The sequence below is a fragment of the Podarcis tiliguerta genome (assembly GCF_965153285.1).
Source record: "Podarcis tiliguerta genome assembly, chromosome: Z".
NCBI classification, from domain to species: Eukaryota; Metazoa; Chordata; class Lepidosauria; order Squamata; family Lacertidae; genus Podarcis; species Podarcis tiliguerta.
In genome coordinates, this window is record NC_139553.1 from 9,635,463 (window position 1) to 9,662,741 (window position 27,279).

The 27,279-nt window shown below is 44.7% G+C and overlaps 1 protein-coding gene and 1 long non-coding RNA gene across 16 annotated transcripts in view; one reads left to right on the forward strand and one right to left on the reverse strand.

Annotated features, from left to right (window-relative positions):
- Positions 1-27,279, reverse strand: part of KCNT1 (potassium sodium-activated channel subfamily T member 1) — a 202,742-nt gene that overhangs the window by 30,937 nt on the left and 144,526 nt on the right. For all 15 annotated transcript variants that reach the window (XM_083422886.1, XM_083422890.1, XM_083422889.1 and 12 more), the window contains 9 exons: positions 26,620-26,714; positions 25,997-26,177; positions 23,682-23,846; positions 21,977-22,113; positions 19,623-19,686; positions 18,410-18,518; positions 12,738-12,846; positions 8,712-8,861; positions 4,159-4,397 (listed from right to left, as the gene is read on the reverse strand). In XM_083422886.1, coding sequence (XP_083279012.1) covers positions 4,159-4,397; positions 8,712-8,861; positions 12,738-12,846; positions 18,410-18,518; positions 19,623-19,686; positions 21,977-22,113; positions 23,682-23,846; positions 25,997-26,177; positions 26,620-26,714 — 1,249 coding nt within the window. The remainder of the gene's footprint in view (positions 1-4,158; positions 4,398-8,711; positions 8,862-12,737; positions 12,847-18,409; positions 18,519-19,622; positions 19,687-21,976; positions 22,114-23,681; positions 23,847-25,996; positions 26,178-26,619; positions 26,715-27,279) is intronic.
- The window catches only part of LOC310669367, a 235,446-nt gene continuing 225,137 nt past the window's right edge, over positions 16,971-27,279 (forward strand). The window contains exon 1 of the long non-coding RNA XR_014507144.1: positions 16,971-17,347. This is a non-coding gene — a long non-coding RNA (uncharacterized lncRNA). The remainder of the gene's footprint in view (positions 17,348-27,279) is intronic.

Below are 27,279 nucleotides of genomic sequence, written 5' to 3' on the forward strand. Positions count from 1 at the left end.
TTGGGAGGTTGGGAGGCGGGAGGAGCTTGTCAGAGCAGGAGGGGGAGACACCCATGACTCTTCACCAGCCAAACTCATCTCTGCCTCTCCAGATTCCACCTCTGCATCTGCTTCTGTGCTGCTCTCTGCCACTGACTCTCCCAGCTCACTAAGCCCTGTTACCCTTTAAGCTTGTGATGCCTCCTCTCCCCACTCTTCTCTTTCTTTCTTCTCATTGTTGTCCTACTACCACTCCGTAGGCTCTGAGCCTTCTTCCCTTGGGGATTCCCTAGCTGGTGCCCCCCCATTCCTCTGCATTCCAACCAGTCCATGAACATCTGCCCATTTTAGCCTCTGGCTCCACCCACCACTGGCATGCTGGAAGGTTCCCCTGAAGGGAATTAGGCCCTCAAACCATAAACAGGTTTCCCACCCCCAAGCCTAGAGAGCCTTTACTATTAGGTGACCTAAAAACAACCCAGATAAAGAAATCCATATAAATAAATGACTCCCGCTGGAACAGATTAAAGGTTCATCTAGTCTAGCAACCTGTTTCCTACAGTGGGGTGCCACTGAGGAATCCACAAGCAGAGCTAATAGGCAGCAGCCCCCTCCTCACTACCATTTTTGCTCCCCAGCAACAGGTATTCACAGGTATACTGCCTCTGAACATGGAGGTTTTCTTTAGCTGACATGACTAGAAGCCATGGTCCTAGTCCTCATTGTTGTAGCCCAGTGGCAAAGCATCTGCTTTGGATACAGAAGGTCGCAGGGTTGATCCCAGGTAACTCCAAGTCAGCCTGGGAATGTCATCAGCCTGAAACTCTGGAGAGGCATTGCTTATCTGTATTGAGTTGCATAGACCAATGGTCTGATTCAATATAAGTCTGCTCCCTTCCCCCCCAAAATCCTTCCATCAGTGCCCCCCCCCCCCAAATAAGCTCCTGTGGTGTAAATTCTTCCCCAAATTTATGGTAAGTTGTTTTGGAACATCTGAGGAATGTCCTGTACAGTGGTACCTCAGGTTAAATACTTAATTTGTTCCAGAGGTCCATACCTAACCTGAAACTGTTCATAACCTGAAGCACCACTTCAGCTAATGGGGCCTCCCGCTGCTGCTGTGCCGCCGGAGCACGATTTCTGTTCTCATCCTGAAGCAAAGCTCTTAACCTGAAGCACTATTTCTGGGTTAGTGGAGTCTGTAACCTGAAGCGTATGTAACCAGAAGCGTATGTAGCCTGAGGTACCACTGTATATTTATTTATTTATTTATTTATGCCTCACATTTTCTTCAAAGGTGGTGTAAATACTTTCTCCACTCCCTATTTTATCCTTGCTACAACCCTGTGAGGTAAGTTAGGCTGGGAGACTGCGATTATCTCAAGCTCACCCATGAAGCTTCATCATGGCAGAGTGGAGATTCGAACCAAGGTCTTCCAGCTCCTAGCCCAACATTCTTACCACTGTGACACCACATTGAGCAGGATGGGTCTAAGAAACTCATCCTTTACATATTCGGCAGCACTAACATCTCCAGCAGGTGTGCGCCTGTGTGCCATTTATGCAGATCTCTTTCAGGTAAAATGCAGACTGCTCTTTATTCTGCAAAGCGACGGTAGGTGGCCCTAATTATCTGGATTGCAGTTTGACAGAAAGGAGCATGAAAAGCCCCATCGCGCCTGGACTTCTGGGTAACATCTTTGCTGAGACGGGTGAATCAGGGCTCCATGAGAAGGCCAGCAACAGATTCTAATTGGTGAACCCGAGGAGAGAAAAGGCAGATGATGAGAAGAACGATTTTTGACTCTGTTTGGAGGAGGAGAGCAGGGAGAGAGGGAGGGAGAGCCTTATAATGAGCTAACAGAGTGGGCGGCAGAGAAGCAAGATTGTATAAGGGAGGAATGATTCAGGAAAGGCATAAATAGCACTCCTGTATTTCGCCTGTGGCGCTCTCTCTGCTTTGCGACAAGACAAGAATGCAGGGCATATATTCAAAGGGCCCTTTCAGCTGGAGGGGAAATGCATAGCCACTGAGGATGAGGCTGTGTATTAGGGGCTGCAGTGGTGGCTTGTAATTGTTGATGCCATGCAGGGACGCTGAAGGTAGGGGGAGCCAGAGCCAGTATTGGGCAGTTTGGCACCATCAGGGATGCTGTAGCATCAGATTTCCTGAGTTGGCAGATGGGTCAGACTGAATGACACCTTTGAGGTCCCTTCCAGAGACTCCATCTCTTAAAAGCAGTGCCATGACATCTATGGTGCCTGGTGGAGCCCAGCAGGGACAGAGCCAGAGCCAGTGGCAGGCTGAGCCAACTAATTCAAGCTTGCTCCCGTACTTCTTCCTGCTGAGTTCTACAATAGGGTTACCAGATGTCCCCGGTTCCCGGGGACAGTCCATGGATTCACCAATCTGTCCCAAGACAAAATCTGCCCCTGGAATGTCCCTGGATTTTAATTAAGAAGAAGAAGAGTTTGGCTTTGATATCCCGCTTTATCACTACCCGAAGGAGTCTCAAAGCGGCTAACATTTTCCTTCTCCTTCCTCCCCCACAACAAACACTCTGTGAGGTGAGTGGGGCTGAGAGACTTCAGAGAAGTGTGACTAGCCCAGGGTCACCCAGCAGCTGCAGGTGGAGGAGCGGAGATGCGAACCTGGTTCACCAGATTACGAGACTACTGGTCTTAACCACTACACCACACCGGTGTCCCCGGATTTATGCCTGGGGACTTCCGGTGAGGCAACATGGCAGACGCCATGGCAGCAAGCAGCACCGAAGGTCCCAGCCACATCAAAATTCCAGCCAGCCAATCAGCTGGTTGGGGGGGTATCTAAACCAAGGTGCAAGCCAGAGAGCTTCTTTCTGGCTCGCTTTCTCGATCAACGCTCGTCCTGAACTTGCGCAGAGCTGCCCACAGAAACTGAGTTGGTCTCTAAGGTGCTACTGGACAATTTTAGAACTCTGCATGGTGGAAGATGGGGATAAAACTAGACTTATCTGGTGCCGTTGGGGTCTCTGCCTTCTGCCCTGCCAGCCCCAGTGGGCACCAGACAGCACTGCTTTTATACTTTATGGTAACCATTGACTGACATAGTTATGCAACTAGGGCTTTTCTTTCCCTTCATCAACTGCCAGCTGAGTGCAGCCTCATTTTCGGAGAGATTAATCATTCCGACACTTTTTTTTTTTTTACAAAGCACCCCTCTGAGGAGGACCAAGTGCAGCAGCGCAACACACAAGAGGCATGCAAATAGCACTATGCAAATATATTGGCATTGTGCTGTGTGGCTAATAAGCTGGAGCAGGAGATAAGACTGATGGAGGAAAAATGGGAACACAATTTGATTGGACTTTGAATTTTCGGCTGTGCCTTCAGATGGACAAGCTACTGCCTGCTTCTGCCCTTCCAGCCACTTCTGTCTGATGGCTCACATGCACTGTTTTGAGAATGAATATTGCCAGCTTTTCACTCCTCCTCTCCAAGCTGCTAGCCCTCATGACAGCAGGAAAGGGTAGACGAGATAAGAAAACACAGAAAAAACTAATATGTCCTGATATTGTTTTTACAATAAAGGGCTGGATACAGATTTTGGAAGGGGGAAAAAAAGGTTAGTACAAAAGGCCAAACTACACATTTTCATGAATGCACAAGTCTGTAGGGTTCTGTGTTTCTAGAACCAGGGTTTCCAGCAGAAACCAGTATTCTGTTTCATTGCAAACCTGGTAGACTTGAGACTTGTCCTTTAAGGGTGACAGGTAGGGTGCAGATCTGGCTTGCATGGGCTAAGGGCCAACCCCTGTCCATCCAGTCGTATAACAGTGTTAGGGAACTTTTTCAGCCTGGGGGGAAGGGTCACATTCCCTTCTGGGCAACCTTCTTAGGGCCACATACCAGAGGTGGGCAGGGCAAGAAGCAAAACCAGGCAGAAGAATGAATGTAAACAATATAGTTTCTACACACACACACACCTCTCTCCATCCTCTATCCAGGCAAGCAAGAGGCATTATCAGAGTTCGACACATCCCAGCCAGACAAAAACACTCTTTGGATGCAAAGCAGGGCCAGTATGGCCTGAGGAGAATTCTGAGAGGCTGCATTCAGCTGCCAGACCTGAGGTTCCCCACCTCTGCTATAGGGCTATCTTGAAACGCAACCTTGAAAAGGGGCAGACTAACTCACCCATGCTGGCAATGATGCTATGGACTGGCAGCCTTGACGGCCCATCATAGATGCCTCTCCCTGCAAATCCTTTCTTCTTCTGCTTCTCCTCCTGCTTAAAGATGAAGGCTGAGTTCTCCTCCTTTGTGATGTTGATGTAGAAGCATGTGTCGGAGGCACTCAGGATGTGCCGCGGCCCTGGGTTTAAGAGGATGCTTTTATTCTCCTCCCTCTTCACACCCATCAAGCAGACTCCATACCTGAAAGGAGCACCAAAGAGGTCTTTGATAAAGCCAGTGACAGGGGTCCCTTGAGTTACAAATGCTTCAGTTACAAACTTCGCTAGCCTGGAAGAGTTACCACGAGTTGAGAACTTTGCCCCAGGATGAGAACGGAAATCATGTGCTGGCGGCACAGCGGCAGCAAGAGGCCCCATTAGCGAAAGCACGCCTCTAGTTCAGAACAGTTTCAGGTTAAGAATGGCCCTCTGGGATGAATTAAGTTCGTAACTAGAGGTACCACTGTACTTGGCATGATCCAGTCCCAAGCTAGAAGCCCAGGTTGGTGTGTACGGTTCTCCTCCTCCTCCTTCTCCTATAACCAGTGGCGGAGGAAGGGGGTGGGTGGTCTGCCCCGTGTGCCATCTCTGAGGGGGGTGACAAGAAGGCACCCCGCGGGGGTCACCCTGCCACCCCTGGGCGTGGTGGTGCGAGCCGCTGCCATCGCGCCACCACAGCCACATGCAGAGGATCCTGCTGCCGCTGCCGCCACTGTGAGCAGAGAATCTCTCCACCACTGTTGCAGCCATGAACAGAGTATCCCACCGCTGTCTGTCCAGTTCACCCAGCACCGGGTACTGGTTAGCCTTCCTTCGCCCCTGCCTATAACCCTCAAAATAACCCTGTGAAGTAGGTTAGGTGGAGAGTGAGAGTGACTGGCCCAAGATCACCCAGTGACATTCATGGCCGACTGGGAATTTGAACCCTGGTCTCCCAGATCCTAGTCCAACACTCTAACCACTACATCACCTTTAAAGCAGCTTTGTAGACATTCCTTGGCTGGAGAACTGCATTGCAACATTCGGAGGAGTGCGCTTAGGGAAAGACAGTTGCGTTTCAGCTCTTGTGGGCTTTTTTGGAAAGTACAAATTAGGTAGGGCTGCATTTAAATGTGAGCTGAATAGATTTTCTCCCAGACCCCTACCTAGGTGAGAGACAGGGATGCCACTGGGTTAAATACCATACCTAACCATACTTAGTGTGATTGATGGGCATTTTCTGATTTTGTAATTTTATATCTTTCCTTATTCCATTCCAGACCGGCATATAGTTGTTCTGAAACAAGTCAATATTTTTGAGAGTTAACCAAATTCCTAAATATTTAACCTTTTTCACCACCTCTATCTCTGTTCTTTGTTGCATTATTTCTATTACACTTTGATCCATATTTTTTGTAATTATTTTGGTTTTCTTCTTATTTAATCTGAACCCTGCCACACTTCCAAATTTCTCAATCTCATCCAAGACTTCTTTTACACTTTCTAATGGTTCTTCAATCGCAATTACCAGATCATCTGCAAAGGCTTTTACTTTATATTCATTCTGACCAACTGGTAACCTGTGGGGAAGAATGAAATTATCTTTTTGGGGTAGAATATCTACGATAAAAATGAGTGTCCTTCCAAAGATGTTATTTTTGTTTCAAACTATCCCCATATTAAAGGGGGTAGCAATTTCTAAAGAGTGGCAAAGAGTGCTTTTAAGGTATATCTGGCAGGGCAAGAAGCCGAGAATTAAATTTAAGTTATTAACGGATGCAAAGGAAAGAGGAGGCTTCGCCCTACTGGACTTGAAACTGTACTACGAAGCAGCATGTCTTTGCTGGTTGAGAGAATGGATAAAATTAGAGGACAAGGAGCTATTAGATCTAGAAGGATTTGATAACAGATTTGGATGGCACGCATATTTATGGTGCGAAAAGAAGAAAATTCATAAAGGTTTTGGGAACCACATATTCCGGAGCTCATTAACAGAAATATGGGATAGGTATAAAAACCTATTAGAACCAAGAGTTCCACAATGGTTATCTCCACTAGAGGTTATGAGTGTAAAGAAAATAAATATGAGAGGCAATTGGATTACATATGGTGAATTGATAACCAAAGAAAGAGGAAAATAGAAATTAAAGCCATATGAACAAGTCAAAGAACATGTCTATGATTGGTTGCATTACTTTCAGGTTAATGAAATGTTTAAAAAAGATATTAAAGAAAGTGGTTATGCAGAAAAAGACTCAAGTTCCAGACAGATGTGATAAATAATAATTGTAAAATTTTGTCAAAAATGTATAAAATATTGTTGGAATGGAATACAAAAGATGAAGAAGTCAAAACGGTAATGATACAATGGGCCAGAGATTTTGGTTAGAATATACAGTTTGAGGATTGGGAAAAACTGTGGAAAGAAAATTTAAGATTTACTGCATGTACGGTATTAAAAGAAAATGTCATGAAAATGTTTTACAGATGATATATTACACCGGTAAAATTAGCCAAAATTTATAAGACGTGCAATAAGTGTTGGAAATGTAAAGAAAAAGAAGGTACGTTTTATCACATGTGGTGGGAGTGTAAGAAAGTGAAGGGTTTCTGGGAGATGATCTATAATGAAATGAAAAAGATGTTAAAATATGCATTTGTAAAGAAACCAGAGACCTTTCTTTTAGGAATTACATGGAAAGAAATAAGAAAAGACTGTAAACCTTTTCAATATGCAGCTACAGCAGCAAGAATTCTACTGGCCCAGAAATGGAAACAAGAGGAAATACCGATGATAGAAGAATGGAGACTGAAGCTGACAGAATATTCAGAATTGGACAGACTAACCAGGAAAATTAGATATCTTTGAGACCAAAAGTTCATCGAGGACTGGGGAAAATTTGTTGAATATCTGAAAAGAATATTTGATGTGCAAACAACGCTGGCGGGGTTTCAAGAGGCACTGTGAAAGTCGAGATATACAGTGGTGCCTCGCAAGACGAAATTAATTCGTTCCGCGAGTTTTTTTGTTGTACGAGTTTTTTCGTCTTGCGAAGCACCACTGCATTTAAACACTGACAACGGCGGGGAGGAGCGGGGAGAAGCAGGACAGCTGCCGCAGCCGGTACCTCAGACTCACCCGCGCGTTGTGGCCACCGTGCGACGCAGCTGCTGGAGGGCGGCGGGGCTCAGGAGCGTGACTCCAGGGAGAGAGAGGCGCTGGCGGCAACAGCTCTGAGGGGAGCGCGCGAGGGGGGTGGGCAGCGGCTTGAGGCACCAACCGTCAGCAGGAAGGTGGGAGGGAGCCGGAGGAGCGGGGAAGCGAGCGTGCGTGCGTGCAGTGACCGTCGCCATGACACGAGAGGCAGGGCTGTTTCGTCTAGCGAAGCAAGCCCTTAGGAAAATCTGTCTTGCAAAGCACCTCAGAAAATGAAAAACCCTTTCGTCTTGCGAGTTTTTCGTCTTCCGAGGCATTCGTCTTGCGGGGTACCACTGTATTGTTAAAAAGAAATATAAGTGGGAGGGATGTTTAATGGCAATATAATCAGAGAAATGCGTAATTGAGAGGTAAATATGGATGATTGTCAGAGAAGCCGAAGGAAGTTTAAAAAGAACTAAATTTGTGGAAATTTTGATAAGATTGTATACTTGTGTTGGAAAATTAATAAAAATTATTTATTTTTAAAAAAAGATTTTGTAATTTTATATGCTTTCAAGTGGTTTTTTATTATTATTACTTAACTTACTTTAACAGCATGGGACGCAGGTGGCTCTGTGGGTTAAACCACAGAGCCTAGGACTTGCCGATCAGAAGGTCGGCGGTTCGAATCCCTGCAACGGGGTGAGCTCCTGTTGCTCGGTCCCTGCTCCTGCCAACCTAGCACTTCGAAAGCACAAAGTGCAAGTCGATAAATAGGTACCAGTCCAGCGGGAAGGTAAACGGCGTTTCCGTGCGCTGCTCTGGTTTGCCAGAAGCGGCTTAGTCATGCTGGCCACATGACCCAGAAGCTGTCTGTGGACAAACGCCGGCTCCCTCGGCCAATAAAGCGAGATGAGCACCGCAACCCCAGAGTCAGTCACGACTGGACCTAATGGTCAGGGGTCCCTTTACCTTTACCTTTACCTTAACTTTAACTGCATGTCAGCAGCCTTGTACTCTGTGCAATTTTGAAAGGCTCAGCCCACCATCTTGATTCAAAACAGAGTCCAACTGTATCCAAACACACATGAAAGCCTGCTCCTTGATCTCAAGAACCATCATGCCAAAATTGCTTACGGTATCTTGAGAGGTGTCCAAATGCATAGCAATAAATAAACAACACCCCCAAATATATAATAGATGACCTTTTGTATTAATACTTTGTTCCTCACTTTGGAAAGGGCTTTGTTCCTATGGAATCACAGAACTTCAAAGCTGGAAGCGACCTCCAAGGGTGTTCTAGACCAACCCCATGCAATGCAGGAATCCCAGCTAAATCCTGAACAGTGGAGTGTAAAATAAACCATATAACATCACATTGTAGGCTTTTCCTCTCACTTTTTGTGGGCATGGAAGGATGCGTAGGTGAAACTCTTCCCTTCATACTCCATGAAGAACTTGCTGTCGCCCATCCGGATGTGGTAGACCTCATTGCCAGAGCAGCGACCGTACATCCTCTGCCACTGCTCTGGTGACTCCTGACCCTCTCTGGAAACATATCAGAGGAGGAGAAGAAGAAAAACACCTCTTAGTAGTAGTAATTATTATTATTATTATTATTATTATTATTTATACCCCGCCCTCCCCAGCCAAGGCCGGGCGCAGAGCGGCTTACAAGCAATAATAAAAACAAGATGAATGATTACAACTTAAAAACAAAAGTAAAATACAACATGAAAATAATGTAACATTAAAATATTAAAATGAAGCCTCATCGCAGGAGGAGAAGGAAAAGAAAAAAGAAAGAGTGGGAGGGAGGGAATCAAACTGGCTCCAAGCCAAAGGCCAGGCGGAACAACTCTGTCTTACAGGCCCTGCGGAAAGAAATCAGATCCTGCAGGGCCCTGGTCTCATGAGGCAGAGCGTTAGTAAGTGGATGGAGTTGGATCCGGAATCCATAGCATGCTCAGCATGCTTTACCTGTTTAGACAAAATAGTTTGCTTTGCCAAATGAGTAACGGAACGAATTGGGCAAGTGCAGATGAATGGCAAAACAAATGAGACCTTGAACAAAAATGAATGGGGGATAATGCAAGAATAGGGGGCTGTTTTTGGTCTGAGAGCCTTCCAGGAAACTTCCAGGGGCCAGAAGCAAAAACAGGCAGACCAATGAATGCAAACTTTACCTTTGTCTAGTAGGCTAGTTTCTACACACACGCACACACGCACACACGCACACACACACACACAGCTCTCTCAACCTTCCAACCAGGCAAACAAGAGGCACAATCAGAGTTCAAGGAACATTCTAGCCAGGCAGAAAACACTCAGGGGAGGTGTGAGGCAGAGAAGTGAGAGGTATGGCCCAGGGAGAGTCCTAGAGAGGTCTTGGCCTGAGGTATCTCCAACCCTGATGTAACAAAATGGTCAAGTTCTTTTATATCTTTATGGCTTCCAGGATAGGCACCAATGCAGAGAAGAAACTTCCTGAAAATTGTTGCTGAAAGCCAAGCCAAATGAGAAGCGATGAAGACAATTGGTACAGCCACACTTGGCTAAAGACTGGTGGTATACTAGCTGGTGATATCATTAGGCCAACCAGGCAGCCGCCTAAGGCACAGACCTCTAAGTGCACAGAACTGACCTTTGAAGGGTGCAGTTTTGTACAGATTAGTTTTTGCTTTATCTGTGCTGTGAACTTTACAGCAATAGCTCGAGGGCTTCCAATGTCAATGCTGCCACAAGGAGTATTTCTCTTCACACCACAACAAAAAATCCTGGGTGTGTGCCTAATTCCTGTTTCTCAGAACTAAGTGCTAGTCAATCCATCTCAGTGGCTGCTCCCAGACTTTGGATCTCCCTTCTTAGAGAAACAAGACTGGCTTCTTTTCCTTCCACCTGTGGGTGAAGACTCTTTTATTCCTGCAGGGTATTGGGAACTGGCTGCTTTTAAGGAAAGGCTTTTAAGAGTGCTGTGCTGTTTTTATCTGTATTTTAATGGGTTTGTTTTTATATCCATTTAACTTTGCTATATTTTAAATCCTTTTTAAGCACCAGCTTTTATATATGTTGTTAGCTTTCTGCGTTTTATTCATGTTTGATTTAATTTTTGTGAGCCGCCTTGAGTCCTGGTTCTGGGAGAAAGGCGGGATATAAATAATAATAATAATAATAATAATAATAATGTTTCCATTGTTCTAAGCATCCTTCTCACACTTCCAGTGTCCGTGGCAAGTGGGGAACGCAGTATCTCAAAGCTCAGACATATAAAAAACTTGCATGCATTCAGCAATGTAGCAAAAGAGACTGGTTGGCTTGGCAACTATATCAATTAAACATGCCCAAGCATCAGCACTTGACCTGAAAGAATTGGTGACAAAATTTGTGAAGGAAAATGCATGCAAGGTGAGATTTTTTGATGTGCGTGGAAATGAAACTTTTAAGATGCGTAAATTTTTACATCACAATTCACAGGATTATCCAAAATTATTTGTGCCCTAAAGTATTTTCTTTTATTTGAGAAAGATAAGATTGTTGTATTACTTGCAATTTAAAATAAATTTAGTGGTTTCAAATTTTGTGCTTTTCATTTTTTTCCACCAAGACATTTTTGTCTGTTTTTCACAATTGAAATTAGCAACCTTTTTGCTGGGGTGAGGATGCAAGTAGTTAGCCTCGCCTAGGGCACAAAATAGCCTGGCCCTGGATGTATATCCCTCTGTGCCATCCTGTAACAATTTGCTTTAGTTCTTCCTACCCTCAAAGCCTAGCCAGCCGAAACTCCAGAACAGGAAAAGTAACTCAAGATGTCATCATTCATAATCAGCAACAAGATCAGTCCCTAACCATATTTTATCGAAGCTTGCAATGCATGCTTGGGAGAAATTGGCCCAGAGAGTCTATGAATCAAACATCCTTCCGTTGAACGTGCAGCATGAATAAGGATGCGTTTCTCTCTCTCAATCCCAGCAAGCTTTAGGCTGATGGTGTGTCCTTCAGCAAATATTCTTTCCATTCCCAGCTATCACGCTCTGTGACAAAACACTGCGTCGTTCCACCTTTCCCTTTATAAAAGAGCTTGGTGGAACAATTCAGCATGGCATCATATCAATAAGAACAGGCATCCCCAACCTTTGGCCCTCCAGATGTTTTGGACTACAGTTCCCATCATCCCTGACCACCGGTCCTGTTAGCTAGGGATCGTGGGAGTTGTAGGCCAAAACATCTGGAGGTTGGGGATACCTGAATAAGAAGCTTCATTCCCACTTGAAAATATAATGCCCCAGTTTCAAGGAAGGGGTGTAGTTTAGGGACAAATAATACACTTTACATGCAGAAAAGTTCCTGATTTGAGCCACAGCATCTTCTGGTAGGGCTGGGAATGTCTCCTGGTTGAAACCCTGGAGAGCTGAAGCGTGTCAGTGAAGAGGAAACTGATCTGGATAGATCAATGGGTCTTACTTGGCATAAGGCAGTCTCCTGGGTGAACTCGTCCTTTATTCAGCACCATGAGAACTGGAATCACACTTTGTTTTTAGAGGAAGGGCCATAGCCCAGTGGCAGAGCGAAAAGTCCCAGGTTTGATCTACAGAATCTCTAGGTAGGTCTGGACATTTCCCTTCCTGAGACCTGGACAGCTGCTGCCAGTCAGTGTAGACATCAGTGAGATAGGTGGACCAATGATCTGACTCAATATAAGGCAGCTTCCTGTGTTCCTAAAGGTTTTGGTTTGACCCCCAACATTTCTGGGTTGTATCATGCCTTCATATTATATCGTATGTGTTAGCACGTGTATAGAATCATATATTTTTTATGCATATTTACATCAGGGCTAGCTAAGTTGTGGCTCAGAGACTGTATCTGACTCCCATCCAACAATTTGTTGGTAGTGAAGAATTGTCTATTTTATTAAAAAGACAAAAACAAAACAGTGGGTTGACCTCCTTGTGGGAAGTGTTGGTGCTAATCTCCACTGTCATGATGGTTTGGGTGGAGATGTTCCAACCTTTCTGCTCCAACTCTGCCTATCATACTTATTGGGCACACTCACTTTCACTTTGACCACACCCTCCGCTAGCATGGGGCACTCAGGAGGCTGGATAACAGCAAAGTTAAAAAAGTTAGCCATCTTTTTGATCTCAAGAGGGTGGGTCATTTGAAATCTATCTGCTAAGGAAGGAAATGGTTTAATACACATCTATTTGCAGCATTTGCTTTCAGAGCACAGAATGCAGATAATAATAATATTTTATTATTTATACCCCGCCCATCTGGCTGAGTTTCCCCAGCCACTCTGTGCGGCTCCCAATCAAATGTTAAAAACAATACAGATTCAAACCACTTCCTCCCTACCAGCCTTCCCTTGGTGAGAGTGCCCATCTATCTTCACCCTGCCTGACTCTTGCTGGTCATTCAATTACTTACTGTCCTCTAGACGTATGGACAAGGAGGGTTATGAGCGTTGAGGTAGCTGGGCAGACGCAGTTCAGAGCCAGCATGGCGTACTTACATTCCTCTTCACACACCACGTGATCTGAAATTAAGAGAGGCCTTCCCATTATTCCCAAAGCACAAGGATTTGAGGCACCAAACACAGTGTGTTTCCCTTTCCTTCCCACGCAAGGGCCTCTTACCCACCAAAGCCACTGTTCTTTGTATTGCTGCAATTACAAGAAACCAATGGAAATACCTGTTTTAAAACTCTTCAGACAGTTTACAAATCTTCAACAAAACAGCAGATTCCCTGTTGTGCTATTGATTTTCAATGTCTGGCTAAAGCTATACAGTACAATCAATTTGCTGGGAATATTTTTTTTTTTGGGGGGGGGGGTCCACAGCATCTTGAAATAATTTAGCAAAATGATTGCACCAAACTATATCTCCTTCATCCCTGAGGGTGAGTAACAGGTGCATCACATGCCCACGGATACAGAAGGCTTCATAAACCATGATCAAGTGAGGGCTTCATAAACCATGATCAAGTGAGACTATGAGCAAAACAGGAATCTCCATTCACAAGAAGACCTGGAGCCTTTAGAATCATAGAATCATAGAACCATAGAGTTGGAAGAGACCACAAGGGCCATCGAGTCCAACCCCCTGCCAAGCAGGAAACACCATCAGAGCACTCCTGACATATGGTTGTCAAGCCTCTGCTTAAAGACCTCCAAAGAAGGAGACTCCACCACAGCAAATTCCACTGTTGAACAGCTCTTACTGTCAGGAAGTTCTTCCTAATGTTTAGGTGGAATCTTCTTTCTTGTAGTTTGGATCCATTGCTCCGTGTCCTCTTCTCTGGAGCAGCAGAAAACAACCTTTCTCCCTCCTCTATATGACATCCTTTTATATATTTGAACATGGCTATCATATCACCCCTTAACCGCCTCTTCTCCAGGCTAAACATGCCCAGCTCCCTTAGCCGTTCTTCATAAGGCATCGTTTCCAGGCCTTTGACCATTTTGGTTGCCCTCCTCTGGACACGTTCCAGTTTGTCAGTGTCCTTCTTGAACTGTGGTGCCCAGAACTGGACACAGTACTCCAGGTGAGGTCTGACCAGAGCAGAATACAGTGGCACTATTACTTCCCTTGATCTAGATGCTATACTCCTATTGATGCAGCCTTAATGTTGAGGTGGAGAATCTGTAACTCTCCAGATGTTGTTGGACTCCATGTATCATCATATTCCTCTATTGTTGCCGTCGTCATTGTCATCATCATCACTATTATCATCATAAACACCACCACCACCTCCTTTATTTAGATTCCCTGTCTGCCCTTCACCTTAAGGTATCAGGGCGGGTTACAACAACAATAAAAAAGTCTCTGGGTAGGGAACAGCTATGGGGCTGCCCCAGAGAATGCCCTCATTTGAGTTGCCACCCCACTGAACCTCTGAAGAAGGTGGAGCAACGAAAAGGGCTCCCTCTTCTGATCTCAAGACTCCAGAAGTTATGTAGGAGGTGATTTTTCAGATATTTGGAGCCTATGTCATTTTGGATCTTAAATATCAGAGTGAACACTATGATTGATTTAGTTAACAAAATATACATGTGCCACTTGGTTGCAATAGAACTTCAAAGTGGAAACCAGTGCAGGTGTTTTAGAAAAGGGGTCTGTGATCTCTGGATGGAACACCAATCAGTAATCTGGCCACCAAGTTTTGGACCAGTCAAAAATTCCAAGGGCAGGCCCACACAGAGCACATGGCAACAATCCAACCTGGAGGTTACCAGAGCATGAAGTACAGTGGCCAAGTCATCTCTGTCTAACAGTGGCTGAAGCAGCGGCTGGTAGCCACTGACAAACTTTCAGGCTGCTGGTTCCTCATTGGTTCTCTCCCCCCCCCCCCCATATTTATCCCTCTCTTTCTTTGGCTTATATCAATGCAGAATAACTGGCTATTTCTTCTGAATGCAATTCTCCCTTGCCATTTCCAAGGTACAGGAATGGGTGACAGCATGGTATCCAGCCTGTCAGCAACACCCTCCACAGGGAGCTTAGAATCTAGTTGTTTGATGCCCTAGTTCCTTTTCAGATGTTGATTACACACAGCCGAGAAAGTACACTATCTTTTTATTCCAGCCCACCCATGTTTCCAGATGATAGAAAGCAAACAAACAAACCCACCCAGAGAACAAGTGGAAAAGAGGATGAAATAAAGGATGTGAGAGAGTGGGTGGGGGTGTTGTGGGGTGCTAAGAATTGGAAGCTAGCAAAGCAGGATGAATACCAGGGAGGAGAGAAGAGACAAAAAGGTAGAAGGAAGAACTAGTCTGGCATAGCAAAAGCCTTATCCAACCTGGTGCCCTCCAAATGTTTTGGACTACAGTACCCATCACACTTGACCAATGGCCATGCCGGCTGAGACTGATGAGAAATGTAGTTCAGAATGTCTGGAGGGAACCAGTTTGGAGAAGACTTGAAGTTCATTTTAAAGTTAAATAATAATCAGAAGGGAGAGTATGACGAACCCAGAAGTCACCCATCAATAGTTAGCACCTGAGCGGCAGACAGCAAGAGAATGGACAAATAATATGTAAATTTAATTTTCTTTCCATTTTGTTTTTCAATCTTGCATTAAGTTCTCCACATTCTATTTCAGTTTCCCCCCCCCATAGTCTTATATTTATGGCATTGAATGAATTGTCAAGATTGTCAGCTATCTGTGAGATAGTCTTCTAGAATAGAACAGAATAGAATTTATTATTTATACCCCGCCCATCTGGTTGGGTTTCCCCAGCCACTCTGTGCAGCTTCCAACAAAATATTAAAATACAGTGATCCATCAAACATCAAAAGCTTTCCTAAAGAGGGCTGCCTTCAGATGTCTTCTAAAAATCTGGCAGTTGTTCTTCTCTTTGACATCTGGTGGGAGGGCGTTCCACAGGGCGGGTGCCACTACCGAGAAGGCCTTCTGCCTGGTTCCCTGTAATATGGCTTCTCGCAGTGAGGGAACCGCCAGAAGGCCCTCGGCGCTGGACCTCAGTGTCCGGGCAGAACGATGGGGGTGGAGGCACTCCTTCAGCATAAATAAGCATGAGTAGCTGGAGCACTTCTGTTTACATAGTTGATATACAGGGGCCAAGCCTTGTCAAAAAGACCATGTTTAGTTTGCCCTTTAGCAACTCTTCTGTATTACATTAGTTGCTTGAAGGAGTCAGATCCCAACTCTTCCCTTGCCATCTCATCAGAGGTAAGGGGCAGTAGTGAACAGCATTGCAGCATTAAGGTAAAGGTAAAGGACCCCTGGACGGTTAAATCCCGTTAAAGGCGACTATGGGGTGTGGCACTCATCTCACTTCAGAACGAGGGAGCTGGCACTTGTCCACAGACAGCTTTCCGGGTCATGGGGTCAGCATGACAATACTGTTTCTGGTGCAATGGGAAACCATGACAATGGCCAGAACACATGGAAACGGCATTTGCCTTCCCACCACAGTGGTACCTATTTATCTACTCATGTTGGTATGCTTTTGAACTGCTAGGTTGGCAGGAGCTGGGACAGAGCTATGGGAGCTCACCACTGTCGCATGTATTTGAACCACCAACCTTCAAATTGGCAAGCCCAAGAGGCTCAGTGGTTTAGACCACAGCACCACCGAAGTCCCACATCTTTACCTATTGCAGCATTATGTATAAGGGGTGGATGTATATTGGCATCTATTGACATAAGGGTTTTCTCCCCTCATGCGACTGACATAAGCATGTAACTCAACAGGTTTCATTGGAATCAATCCATGCTATCTTTCTACAAAATTAAGAAAACATTCTAAATAACTGAAACAATATTATATTCACACTTAGTTCTATTGTTTTCTATCTGTTTTGGATATAGTTCTTAAATAACCTTTTTCTATGCTCCTTTTCTATGGTTTTTTTGAAACTAGATGGGTGTTTTTTTGTAATTGAGACTGTATGTGAAATATTTTATGTGATGGATTAAGTGTTTGGGTTTTTTGTAAAGGGGTAACGATCCTTCCCCTCACTCTTTTTTGTTTTTATGTTTAGTTTAAAACTAATAAACATAGTTTTTAAAATTAAAAATATCCTCATGTAAATTTGGTGTAGTATAAGGTCCATATAGTTAAAGCTATGGTTTTCCCAGTAGTGATATATGGAAGTGAGAGCTGGACTATAAAGAAGGCTGATTGCCGAAGAATTAATGCTTTTGAATTCTGGTGCTGGAGGAGACTCTTGAGAGTCCCATGGACTGCAAGAAGATCAAACCTCTCCATTCTGAAGGAAATCAGCCCTGAGTGCTCACTGGAAGGACAGATCCTGAAGCTGAGGCTCCAATACTTTGACCACCTCATGAGAAGAGAAGACTCCCTGGAAAAGACCCTGATGCTGGGAAAGATGGAGGGCACAAGGAGAAGGGGACGACAGAGGACGAGGTGGTTGGACAGTGTTCTCGAAGCTACCAACATGAGTTTGACCAAACTGCGGGGGGCAGTGGAAGATAGGAGTGCCTGGTGTGATCTGGTCCATGGGGTCACAAAGAGTCGGACACGACTAAACGACTAAACAACAACAAGGTCATATAAGAACAGAGAAGAACATGACGGTCAATCAAGTCCAGCATCCTGTTCTTGCAGCCCTATGCCACACTCAGAAACTTGGAAGCAGGACCTAAGCACAACTCCCCTCCATTGGTTTCAAGCAACTGGTATTCAGAAGCATTACTTTCTCTGACCCTGAAGGCAGAGCATAGCCATCATGACTAGCAGTCATTGATAACCTTGTCTTCCACTAAGGCATCCAATCCTCTTTTAAAGCTATCCAAGTTGGTGGCCATCACTGCCTCCTGTGGGAGCTCTATAGTTGTCTGTTGTCTCTCCCGAATCTTATATAATAATAATAATAATTTATTATTTATACCCCGCCCATCTGGTTGAGTTTCCCCAGCCACTCTGGGCAGCTCCCAATCAAGTGTTAAAAACAGTACAGCATTAAATATTAAAAACTTCCCTGAACAGGGCTGCCTTCAGATGTATTTTAAAGATAGGATAGCTGCTTATTTCCTTCACATCTGAAGGGAGGGTGTTCCACAGGGTGGGTGCCACTACCAAGAAGGCCCTCTGTCTGGTTCCCTGTAACCTCACGTCTCGCAATGAGGGAACCGCCAGAAGGCCCTCGGCGCTGGACCTCAGTGTCTGGGCTGGATGATGGGGGTGGAGATGCTCCTTCAGGTATACAGGACCGAGGCCATTTAGGACTTTAAAGGTCAGCACCAACACTTTGAATTGTGCTCGGAAACATACTGGGAGCCAATGCAGATCTCTCAGGACCGGTGTTATGTGGTCCTGGTGGCCACTCCCAGTCACCAGTCTAGCTGCCGCATTCTGGATTAGTTGCAGTTTTCGGGTCACCTTGAAAGGTAGCCCCAAATAGAGCGCATTGCAGTAGTCCAAGCGGGACTTCCATCATTCACCTTCATTTCCTGAGTTCTAGTCTTATGAGAGACAGACAAAAACTTTTCTCTACCCAGCTACTCCATGCCATGCATTAGTTTATAAACTACTATCATGTCACTTTTCATGTGCTTTATCTCTAAAGTAAAATGAAACAAGAAGAAACAGGACAGTGGGGCACCCTACCAGCAAATTTTACATGGAACTTATTCTCTGGCTTCAAAATCTGAACATAGAGAGGACAATTTGGAGCAAAGTCCTTCACCGCCCAGGCCCTCAGGATAGTTTGATGATCCTACAGAAAGAGAAAAAAGCAATAATCAGAAGCCTTCCTTGCATTTATTTTCTGCATTGGACAAATTGTGTTGTTTGAGTTTCACTTCTAAAACTGCAGGGTATACGTATGCTTGAATAGCGCAAGAATTACAAAGCTTTGGAATGTGGCTTTTCCTACTGAACGTAAAATTTCAAAACTGAAATCCAAAATGTGAATCTCAGCATTTGAAACTAGAGAGTTGTACAGCGCAATTCTATACATGTCTACTCAGAAGTCAGCCCCACTGAGTTAATTGAGGCTTACTCCCAAATAAGCAGGTGAAGGATTGTAGATGTCTTGGCCAGAAAAACACACCTAGTTCCCTTGGCTGTTTGACTTTGGCAGGCATCCCAGATGAAACCTCATCCAGAGCTGTCAGTGTCACATGCTATACACCAAATGCAATCAAACCCCAAATAACACCACACAAATACAATTTAAAAAACAAAACAAAAAAGTAAAATAAAAAACAAACCACTTTGCCTATTGACAACTGCAATTCCTGGCTTAAAAGAAGTGCTTTGTTTAAAAGTTCTTCCACATTTTTTGATCATTCTCCTCTGAAAAGAAATTGTAAGAAATTATCAAGGAGTGACAGGTGGGTGTTGCTTTGACAGCTCATTGCGTGCAGGTGAAGCACAGCCATCAGGAGTGGACCCTCCACTCACCTAGGCTCTGTCCTGCTGGGTTCTGCTTTGTCTATTCTACGGGTCAACTATGACAACTGGATGTGATCCATGGGTCCCTGATGCCATCATAAGGATAACAGATGATAGACAGGTAGACGGCCCCACTCACATGTCAAAGTATGCCCCCAGGGGCTGGGTTGAGGAATCAAATTTCTGGCCCAAGGGACCAAAATAGTTCCCCACCCCCGGTGTAGAGAATAGTTCCGGTTTGGGGAGGCTATTGGGAAAGACTATTCCCAATCTCAAAACTGTCAGGTGAGAATTGCAAGAGCAAATGCTCTTCAGCTCTCCTTTGTTTGTCCAGGTATACAAAGCCCATTTCCCCCAACAGAAACTGCTTCATCAGGAAGAGTGTTAAGCCTTGAAACAGCCAAGCTGATTGTCCAGGACTTACAGCAGCTGTGCGGTCCACCTCATTTCGGCTGCTCAGAATGAAACAAGCTTCCCCATTGTCCATCCTGAAAGCATAAAAGATTCTGTCAATCAGACCCAACAGGAGGTCAAATTCCAGATAAAAGCAGGAGGGCAGAGTCTGTGTCTCAAAGTCCTTTATCCGCAAAGCCTTTGGTTTAACCTTTTAATCCCCATCCCGATAGCAACAAAATCCAAATATCTGGGTAACTTCCTTTGATCACTTTTGTTGACCTTAAATCTCCCCACATCCTTCTGTTCGCTCCCCACACCCCCACACCAATTTGGAATGTCTACATGCATGTACAAAATGCTGGATGCAACCCACCAAATTCAATAGGATGTATTTCAGGATTACACAGTCTATTAAGTGCTATGTACATTGATGGCAAGGTACAAATAATGGGTTGTATCCCATGTTAGAGTAGATTCATTGGAACTGATGGGCATGACCAGTGCTTTTTTCCTAAAAAAAAATATGTTTAGGGGTATTCTCATTTTGACTCAAAAAAATGACCATTTTATAGTTCAAATTAGGAAAAATAAATACAGTAAATGGACCAAAGTACAAAGATTCATGAAATGTTTAGGGGTATGTGTACCCCTGTGTACCCTCCAGAAAAAAGCACTGGGCATGACTAACTGTGACTCATTAATTTAAATGGTGTACTCCAAATAGACCTTAGTTGGATACAACTGTGTGTGTGTGTGTGTGTGTGTGTGTCTCACACACACATCTTTACCCAGGTAGCAACAGTTGAATCCAATTAAATTTTACTCAGAATATGCACGTTTATAAATTTCAATGGGTTTACTCAGAGTAGGACTAGCACAGGATATAGCTGTGGGTGCAATTCTTCCTTTGCTGACTCCTTCCCTCCAGATCCCTCACCTTTCCTCAGTTGTTCCCTGGGCTGAACTCTAAGTCTGTAAGTTTACTGGGGCAGAAACCTGCCTATTTCACATGGATGGCATTAAGTTAAGAACAACATTACTACTAGTAGTACATAAGAACATCAGAAGAGCCCCGCTGGATCAGGCCGATGGCCCATTTAGTCCAGCATCCTGTTCTCACCGTGGCCTACCAGATGCCTGTGGCAAACCTGCAAGCAACAGCCCTCTTTCTACTTGTGATCCTCAGCAACACATATACTGAAGCATCACAGCCTCCAGGTTTGCAGGCAGAGCACAGCCATCATGGCTAGTAGCTATCAATAGCCTTATCCTCCATGAATTAATCTACAGGTGAAACTCGAAAAATTAGAACATCGCGGGAAAGTTCATTTATTTCAGTAATTCAACTTAAAAGGTGAAACTAATATATGAGATAGACACATGACATGCAAAGCAAGGTATGTCAAGCCTTTATTTGTTATAATTGTGATGATCGTGGCATGTATGCTGATGAAAACCCCAAATTAACAATCTCGGAAAATTAGAATATTAAATGAAATCAGCAAAACAAGGATTGCAAATAGAGCAAGATTGGACCTCTGAGAAGTGGAAGCATATCTCGCTTTGCATGTCATGAGTCGATCTCATATATTAGTTTCACCTTTTAAGTTGAATTACTGAAATAAATGAACTTTCCCACGATGTTCTAATTTTTCGAGTTTCACCTGTAAACCTCTTTTAAAGCCATTCAAGTTGGCTATCATCATGGCTTCCCATGGGAGCAAGTTCCTTGGTTTAATTACGCACTGCATAAAATGCTTCCTTTTATCCATCCTTAATCTTCCAAAATGCAGGACTTCATTGGGTGTCCATGAGTTCTAGTGTCATGAGAAAGGGAGAAAAACTTTCCTCTATCCATTCTCTTCATGCCATGCATAGTTTTATAAACCTCTACCGCACCATCTCTTTCTTGCTCTTTATCTAAACTAAAAAGCCCTAAATGCTGCAACCATTCATCACAGAAGAGTTTCTCCATCCCATAGATCCTTTTGGCTGCCCTTTTCAGAACTCTGCAATATCCTTTTTGAGGTGAGGCAGCCAGAATTGTACAAGGAACTCCAAGTTGCAGCCACACCATAGTCTTTTCCAACCTTACCTGCGATGCCAGGGATTGAGCCAGAGGCCTTCAGCGTGCAAAACATGGAGCGGAAGCCCTTCCACAAGGATGGGATAAGAAAGAGCGTAACTCAGTAATTCCAATCTTTAACACACCTTCTTCCATGTGATAAAGGAAGCAGGGAAAGGGAAGCTGTCATTCACTGGACTAACACACAGGTATGCAGGTAGACATTGGCAAACAAGTTTAAGCAAAGCATGGAAATCTCACAGATCTCTTTGCGAGGCTGTGCACCCGCTAAGCCCATCTCCCCTTTCCAAACTCACTTTGCTCTCATGAGATCCTGGTCTTTCAGAGCAGATCCCTGGAGATAGATCACCCGTTGAGACCACAGTGGGATCTGCAGGACCCGACGCACTTGAATATCCATCTCTGTCGGGCACAGGATCACCACATAGTAATCCTGAAAGAGAAGCCTAGAAATATTTAGGAGCACATTTTCACACAAACTTTGGGACTGGCTTAACTAGAAAGGCTTCTCACAGGCAGCCACACCCCAGTAGGTCTGCAAGGATGCTGCAATTTTATTTGTAAGGAAAACCTTCAGATCTTTTCAAAGCTATTAGTTCAGTGTGTAATTCCATTTAACACATTCATTCATTCATTCATTCATTCATTCATTCATTAAAAAAGAGGATCTGCAGTAGTGCCCAAGCAGGATCAGGACCATGGGATTTGGTGAAGAGGGTTAACTGCTTCTCCATGCACTGTTGTTGGGGTTTTTTTTGGGGGGGGGGTCCCCTGAAATCCAGGAGGAAGAACAGCTTGTGCATTTGGAGGGGGCAGATTTTCTAAGGATCCCTACATCAGAATAAGAATGTTAACTCTCCTCTCCATTGACTTGAAACTGATTTCCCCGATTCCATGGCAGCTACCTTAAATAAGAAACTACACATCCATCGCAATTGTTTGCATGGGTTTATTTTTAATACTTGCTTTTAAATTGTGTTGATTCTATCTGTACTTTATTTTTAAAAATAAAAAGAAATACTATTTATAAATAAAAAATTTATAAATACTATTTCTTTTTATTTTTTAAAATAAATAAAATAACTATTTATAAATAAAAAAATACTATTTATAAATAAAAAGAAACACTATTCTATGCAAACCGTTCAGCAATTTTTCCTTTGCAGTTGATGGACTGCAAAGGACTGCAGAGTTTGCTCACCTCTGAGACCGCATGAGGGCATTATCCTATGTCAGACTGTGAATCTCTAGGCAGACTTTTGAGCCTTGGTGTCTCTCTCTTTACAACGGGGCTGGAGGGCATTTTGCATTTGAGGGCGACATTCAAAGGGGTCAGGTTCTAGTGGGGGGTGGGACCAGAGGCAAAAGCAGGAGGTGAAATCTGAATACATTTCCAGCCATCCAGAAGTGGCTGGTTTCTACACACAAACACACCTCTCTCTATCATCCATTCCGGCAAGCAAGAGGTATCATCACAGCTCAAAAATGTTCCCGTCAGACAAAAGCACTTAAGGAAGGTGTGAAGCAGGGCTGGCACACCCACGAGGCAAGGTGAGGTGACCGCCTCAGGTGGCAGGATCCACAGGAGCAGCAAATCCAGGCTCCAAGGAATGCATCACCCACTGCGGCAGCACACTCCTTCGAAGCCAAATCTTTTATCTTCTCAGGACCCTCCCTGCCATGCTGCCTCTACAGTGGCCTCTTGGTGAATAGGAAGCGTGGCTGGTCTCCTCCCACCCTTGCTCCCAATGTAGACCTTTATTGCCCCCTTTCTCCTGATGTAGATCTTCACTCACCCCTTACTCCCTGGCCAGGGGGACGCCATTTTGTGGTTTGTCTCAGGGGCCAAATGTCTTGGGCCAGCCCTGGTGTGGAACAAGGTGAGGGGTGTGGCCTAAGGAGAGTGGGAATGACTGGAAAGAGTGGCCTGGTGGGCCACATTTGGCCTCCAGGCCTGAGGCTCCCCACCCCTGCTTTAGAAGCTGACATAAAGGTCTTCACCTGCAGACGAGGGTGGGCATAAAACTCATTGAGGAAGTCCATGAGCAGGTCAATCTTGAGGGAGCTGACACAGAGGACCACGTGCTTCTCTGTCTGGGCTCGGTGGCGACTGTAGTTTCCTCCTGACTTCTGACGCTCCATCCACAGGTACACAAGTTCCTCAAACTGCAGGGGGGGAAATGAAGCAGGTCATCCAGTAGCATAGTGGGCTTCCAAAGTCTGATCCACCTGTGTCACCTCTGTTTCAGACAGCCCCAGGCTCATTTGAGGGGCATTAATTAAATGGGTGGGGTGAACAATTGAGAGATAGAGCTACTAGAGCTATCAGCAAAAATGTCACTTTCCAACTGAGAACATTGTGATTTGCAATCACTAGCAGTGGGACTACTCAGCCACTCAAGGGTACGCTATATGTCAAGGCAAATATGTAACAATTACCCAACTTTTTTCAGAGAGAGAAAGTTTTAAGAGGTTGTGATTTTGATTGGAAAAGTGGTAGGAGAGTATGCTTTACCTTTTACCCTCCCTCCAGTTTTACTGCTTGAATCAGCACTCTGTGGAGGAAACCATGTGGAAAGAAAGAAAGAAAGAAAGAAAGAAAGAAAGAAAGAAAGAAAGAAAGAAAGAAAGAGGTGGTGGCTGGTGCCCATTAGAACTGGTAGAGTAGAAGGCAAGGAAACCAGCAACTTGTGGTGCCAGAGCCAATGACAGGAAGAACTACCCCGGTTGTAAGTAAAAAGGCAGGCATACAGGGGCTGGCTGAAAACTGAATGAGATTGTTGAGTCAGTGCCCCATTCACCCTAATGGATCAGCCTTCACTAGTGGTTCCAGTGTGCTTATTGGTGGGAAAGAAGCAGAGTAAGCACCTCAGAAGAGCCCTGCTGGTCCCCTTCTTCATCAACCTGTTCTCACGGTGGCCAAATACATGCTTACAGGAAGCCCACAAGCAGGCCCTGAGCAATTCTCCCCACTTGTGAATTCACAGCACCAGTATTCTGAGGCATACTGTATCTTGCAGCGGAGGTAGAACATGGCCCTTGTGGCTTGTAAACACTGATAGCCTTCCCCGTGAATTTACCTAGTCCTCTTTTAAAGCCACGGGAAGTTGGTGGCCATTACTACATCTTGTGGAATACCTCTGGTAGTGGATGCTGGAGGGGAGGCAGAAGCAGTAGCCCCCTCCCACACAAAGCCACCACCACCTTTCATGCTGAATTCCCTGGAAAGTGGCAACCGCCTCTTCTTTTGCTTTTGAAATCAGTCTTCTGGGAATCGCCTGCCAAGACAGCTCAAGCTGTAAACAATAAAGGCCAGCAAGCTACTGAGGAAAGTGATGGCCTCTCTTTTTTCCTCCCTGGCTCAAGATATCAGCTAGTCACAGCTCAACGAGTCTGTGACAGTTTCACAGCTGAGTGAAAACTCTGGAAGTCCTCCAGCACAGTGACTGTGGAGCAAGCTTGTCTGCCTCAAAAGGTCAACTTGGCAGCCAGCTGGTGGGCAGCCAAGGGCAACATCCCCTGGTGGACCCGTCAGCTCATAAGCCATAACGGGGAACTACGTCAACAGGTCCAGAAACTTGCACACTTCAACTGGAATATGCTGTAGCTAGGGATATCAAAGAATTCTGACAAAAATAGAAGTGGGAGCAGAAATTGCCAGTGTTCCCTTATTTGCTTCATGCCTGGAACGAAAATCAATCTACTAACCACTGTTGTTTTTGCTTTCAGTTCACAAATGATACATGACTGATTACACACACCGTTTATGTTTACTTCGCAATGAAAATGGAAAATGCAATGGAAAAATTACTTTGGAAAAACGTAACAACATAGTTTTTAACAGAAGACAAACTGCAGCAGAAAGAAACAGTGCTGCATGCAATGAATATAGGGCAGACGGAAGCCGATGCCTTCCTTCATCCCTAGCTGTGACTTCTCTCTATTGAGAGTTCCAGATAATTGTGTCATGAGCTGTAAGTTCCCCAAGAAATGTTAGGGGTGATCATGACTGTACAACAGCGGAGTTTGCTAACTTGAGGCAAAACATCTTGACATATAGAACATGTTGTTGTTGTTTTAAGGAGCTCAGGTTAAAAAGTATTTGCATGAGGCTTGAAAAACTCAGTGCTTATAACTTAGTAGCCTCATGGAACCTGAGCTGTTGAGTCAAAGCTGGACTCCTTAACAAGCCCTTTGCAACTCAGCTCTGGTCCTTCACAAGGTGAGCTGTGTGGTTCAACTCCCGAACTGCTTTGATTCTGCAGGCACATCTTGCTCATGACTTATCTGATAGAACGACAGGAATCACACCTTACCTGCAATGGCAATACAACCAGGGCCACACAAATCATGATAACCACAAGCAGCTGCGAGGGCCAGATCTTGGGTGTGACATCACCATAGCCCACCGTGGAGAAGGTGACAATGCAGAAGTAAAAGGACTTGAAGAGGGAGAGGTTTTCACCGGCTCTTTCTAAGTGCTGGATGCCGCAGGTTCTGGATGAAATGAAGGAAAGAACCAAAAGAACTGATTCCACACACAGGACCAGGATTCTCTCCCCAAACTGAGGATAATTTCAACCTTTTTCAACTTCAAAGGCACAATATGCATTCCATAACTGGGAACTTGTTAAGAATTGTATTCTCAGTTGTGTCATCACATCAGGCCTCAGCAGAAAGGCTGACCATGTTTTGAAGTAAACAAGTTAATCCTAGGGCTATGCCCCAGCTCTGGCTGAATCCTGAATACCAAACTGAATCAGTCCAATTTGAGTCAACCCACAATCAGGTCAGGGAGCCTCAGGTCAACCTAGGTTGGATAGGAGAATTTTGGAAGCATTCCTTGCTGGGGATTCTGTTTCACAAAGAGGCTTCTATTAGCATGATTTACACGGCAACTCCAGTTTTAAAAACAAGTATTTGCCAAGTGAGATCTTACCCAGTGAAAACAAGACACAGCAGAGTGCAGATCAAAATGAGCACCTGATTGAACATAGCCGACTGGGTTCTTTGTATCGCTCTGTGTAGGTCATTCTGGGGAAAAACACATAACCTTTACCAAAACAAGATAACAAAGCCTGCTCCAGATTATGGCAACTGGTGAACATTCCTTCATTAGATGTTTCTCAGCAGAGGCTGGATGGTGGCCTATCAGGAATCCCACAGCAGCAGAGTCTAAGCATTGTCAGTGGGTTTGGACTAGATTATGGGAAGAGCCGTAGCTCAGAGGTAGCGCATCTGCTTTGAATGCAGAAGCTCACAGGTTCAATCCCCAGTTAGGGTTGGGAGAGACCCCTGCCTGAAATTCTGGAAAACTGAGTATCCACATTGCCAAGTAATTATCAGTTTCATGCCCCATTAGAGCTCCCAGCTTCCCACAAAAGAATCCTGGGAGCTTGGTGGGGATGCTGAAATCTTTTCTAAGTCCTGGCTGCCCTCACAGAACTACAGTTCTCAAGGCTCCCAGGGAGGGGTGGGAACAACTATTAAATCAATTGAACAGTTATCTGTAGAAAAGACAAAGAAGTGCTATTTACTATTTGCTTGATAAGGATATGGGAGAGGGCCTTTCCAGAAGCTGGATTGACTTCCTCTTTGT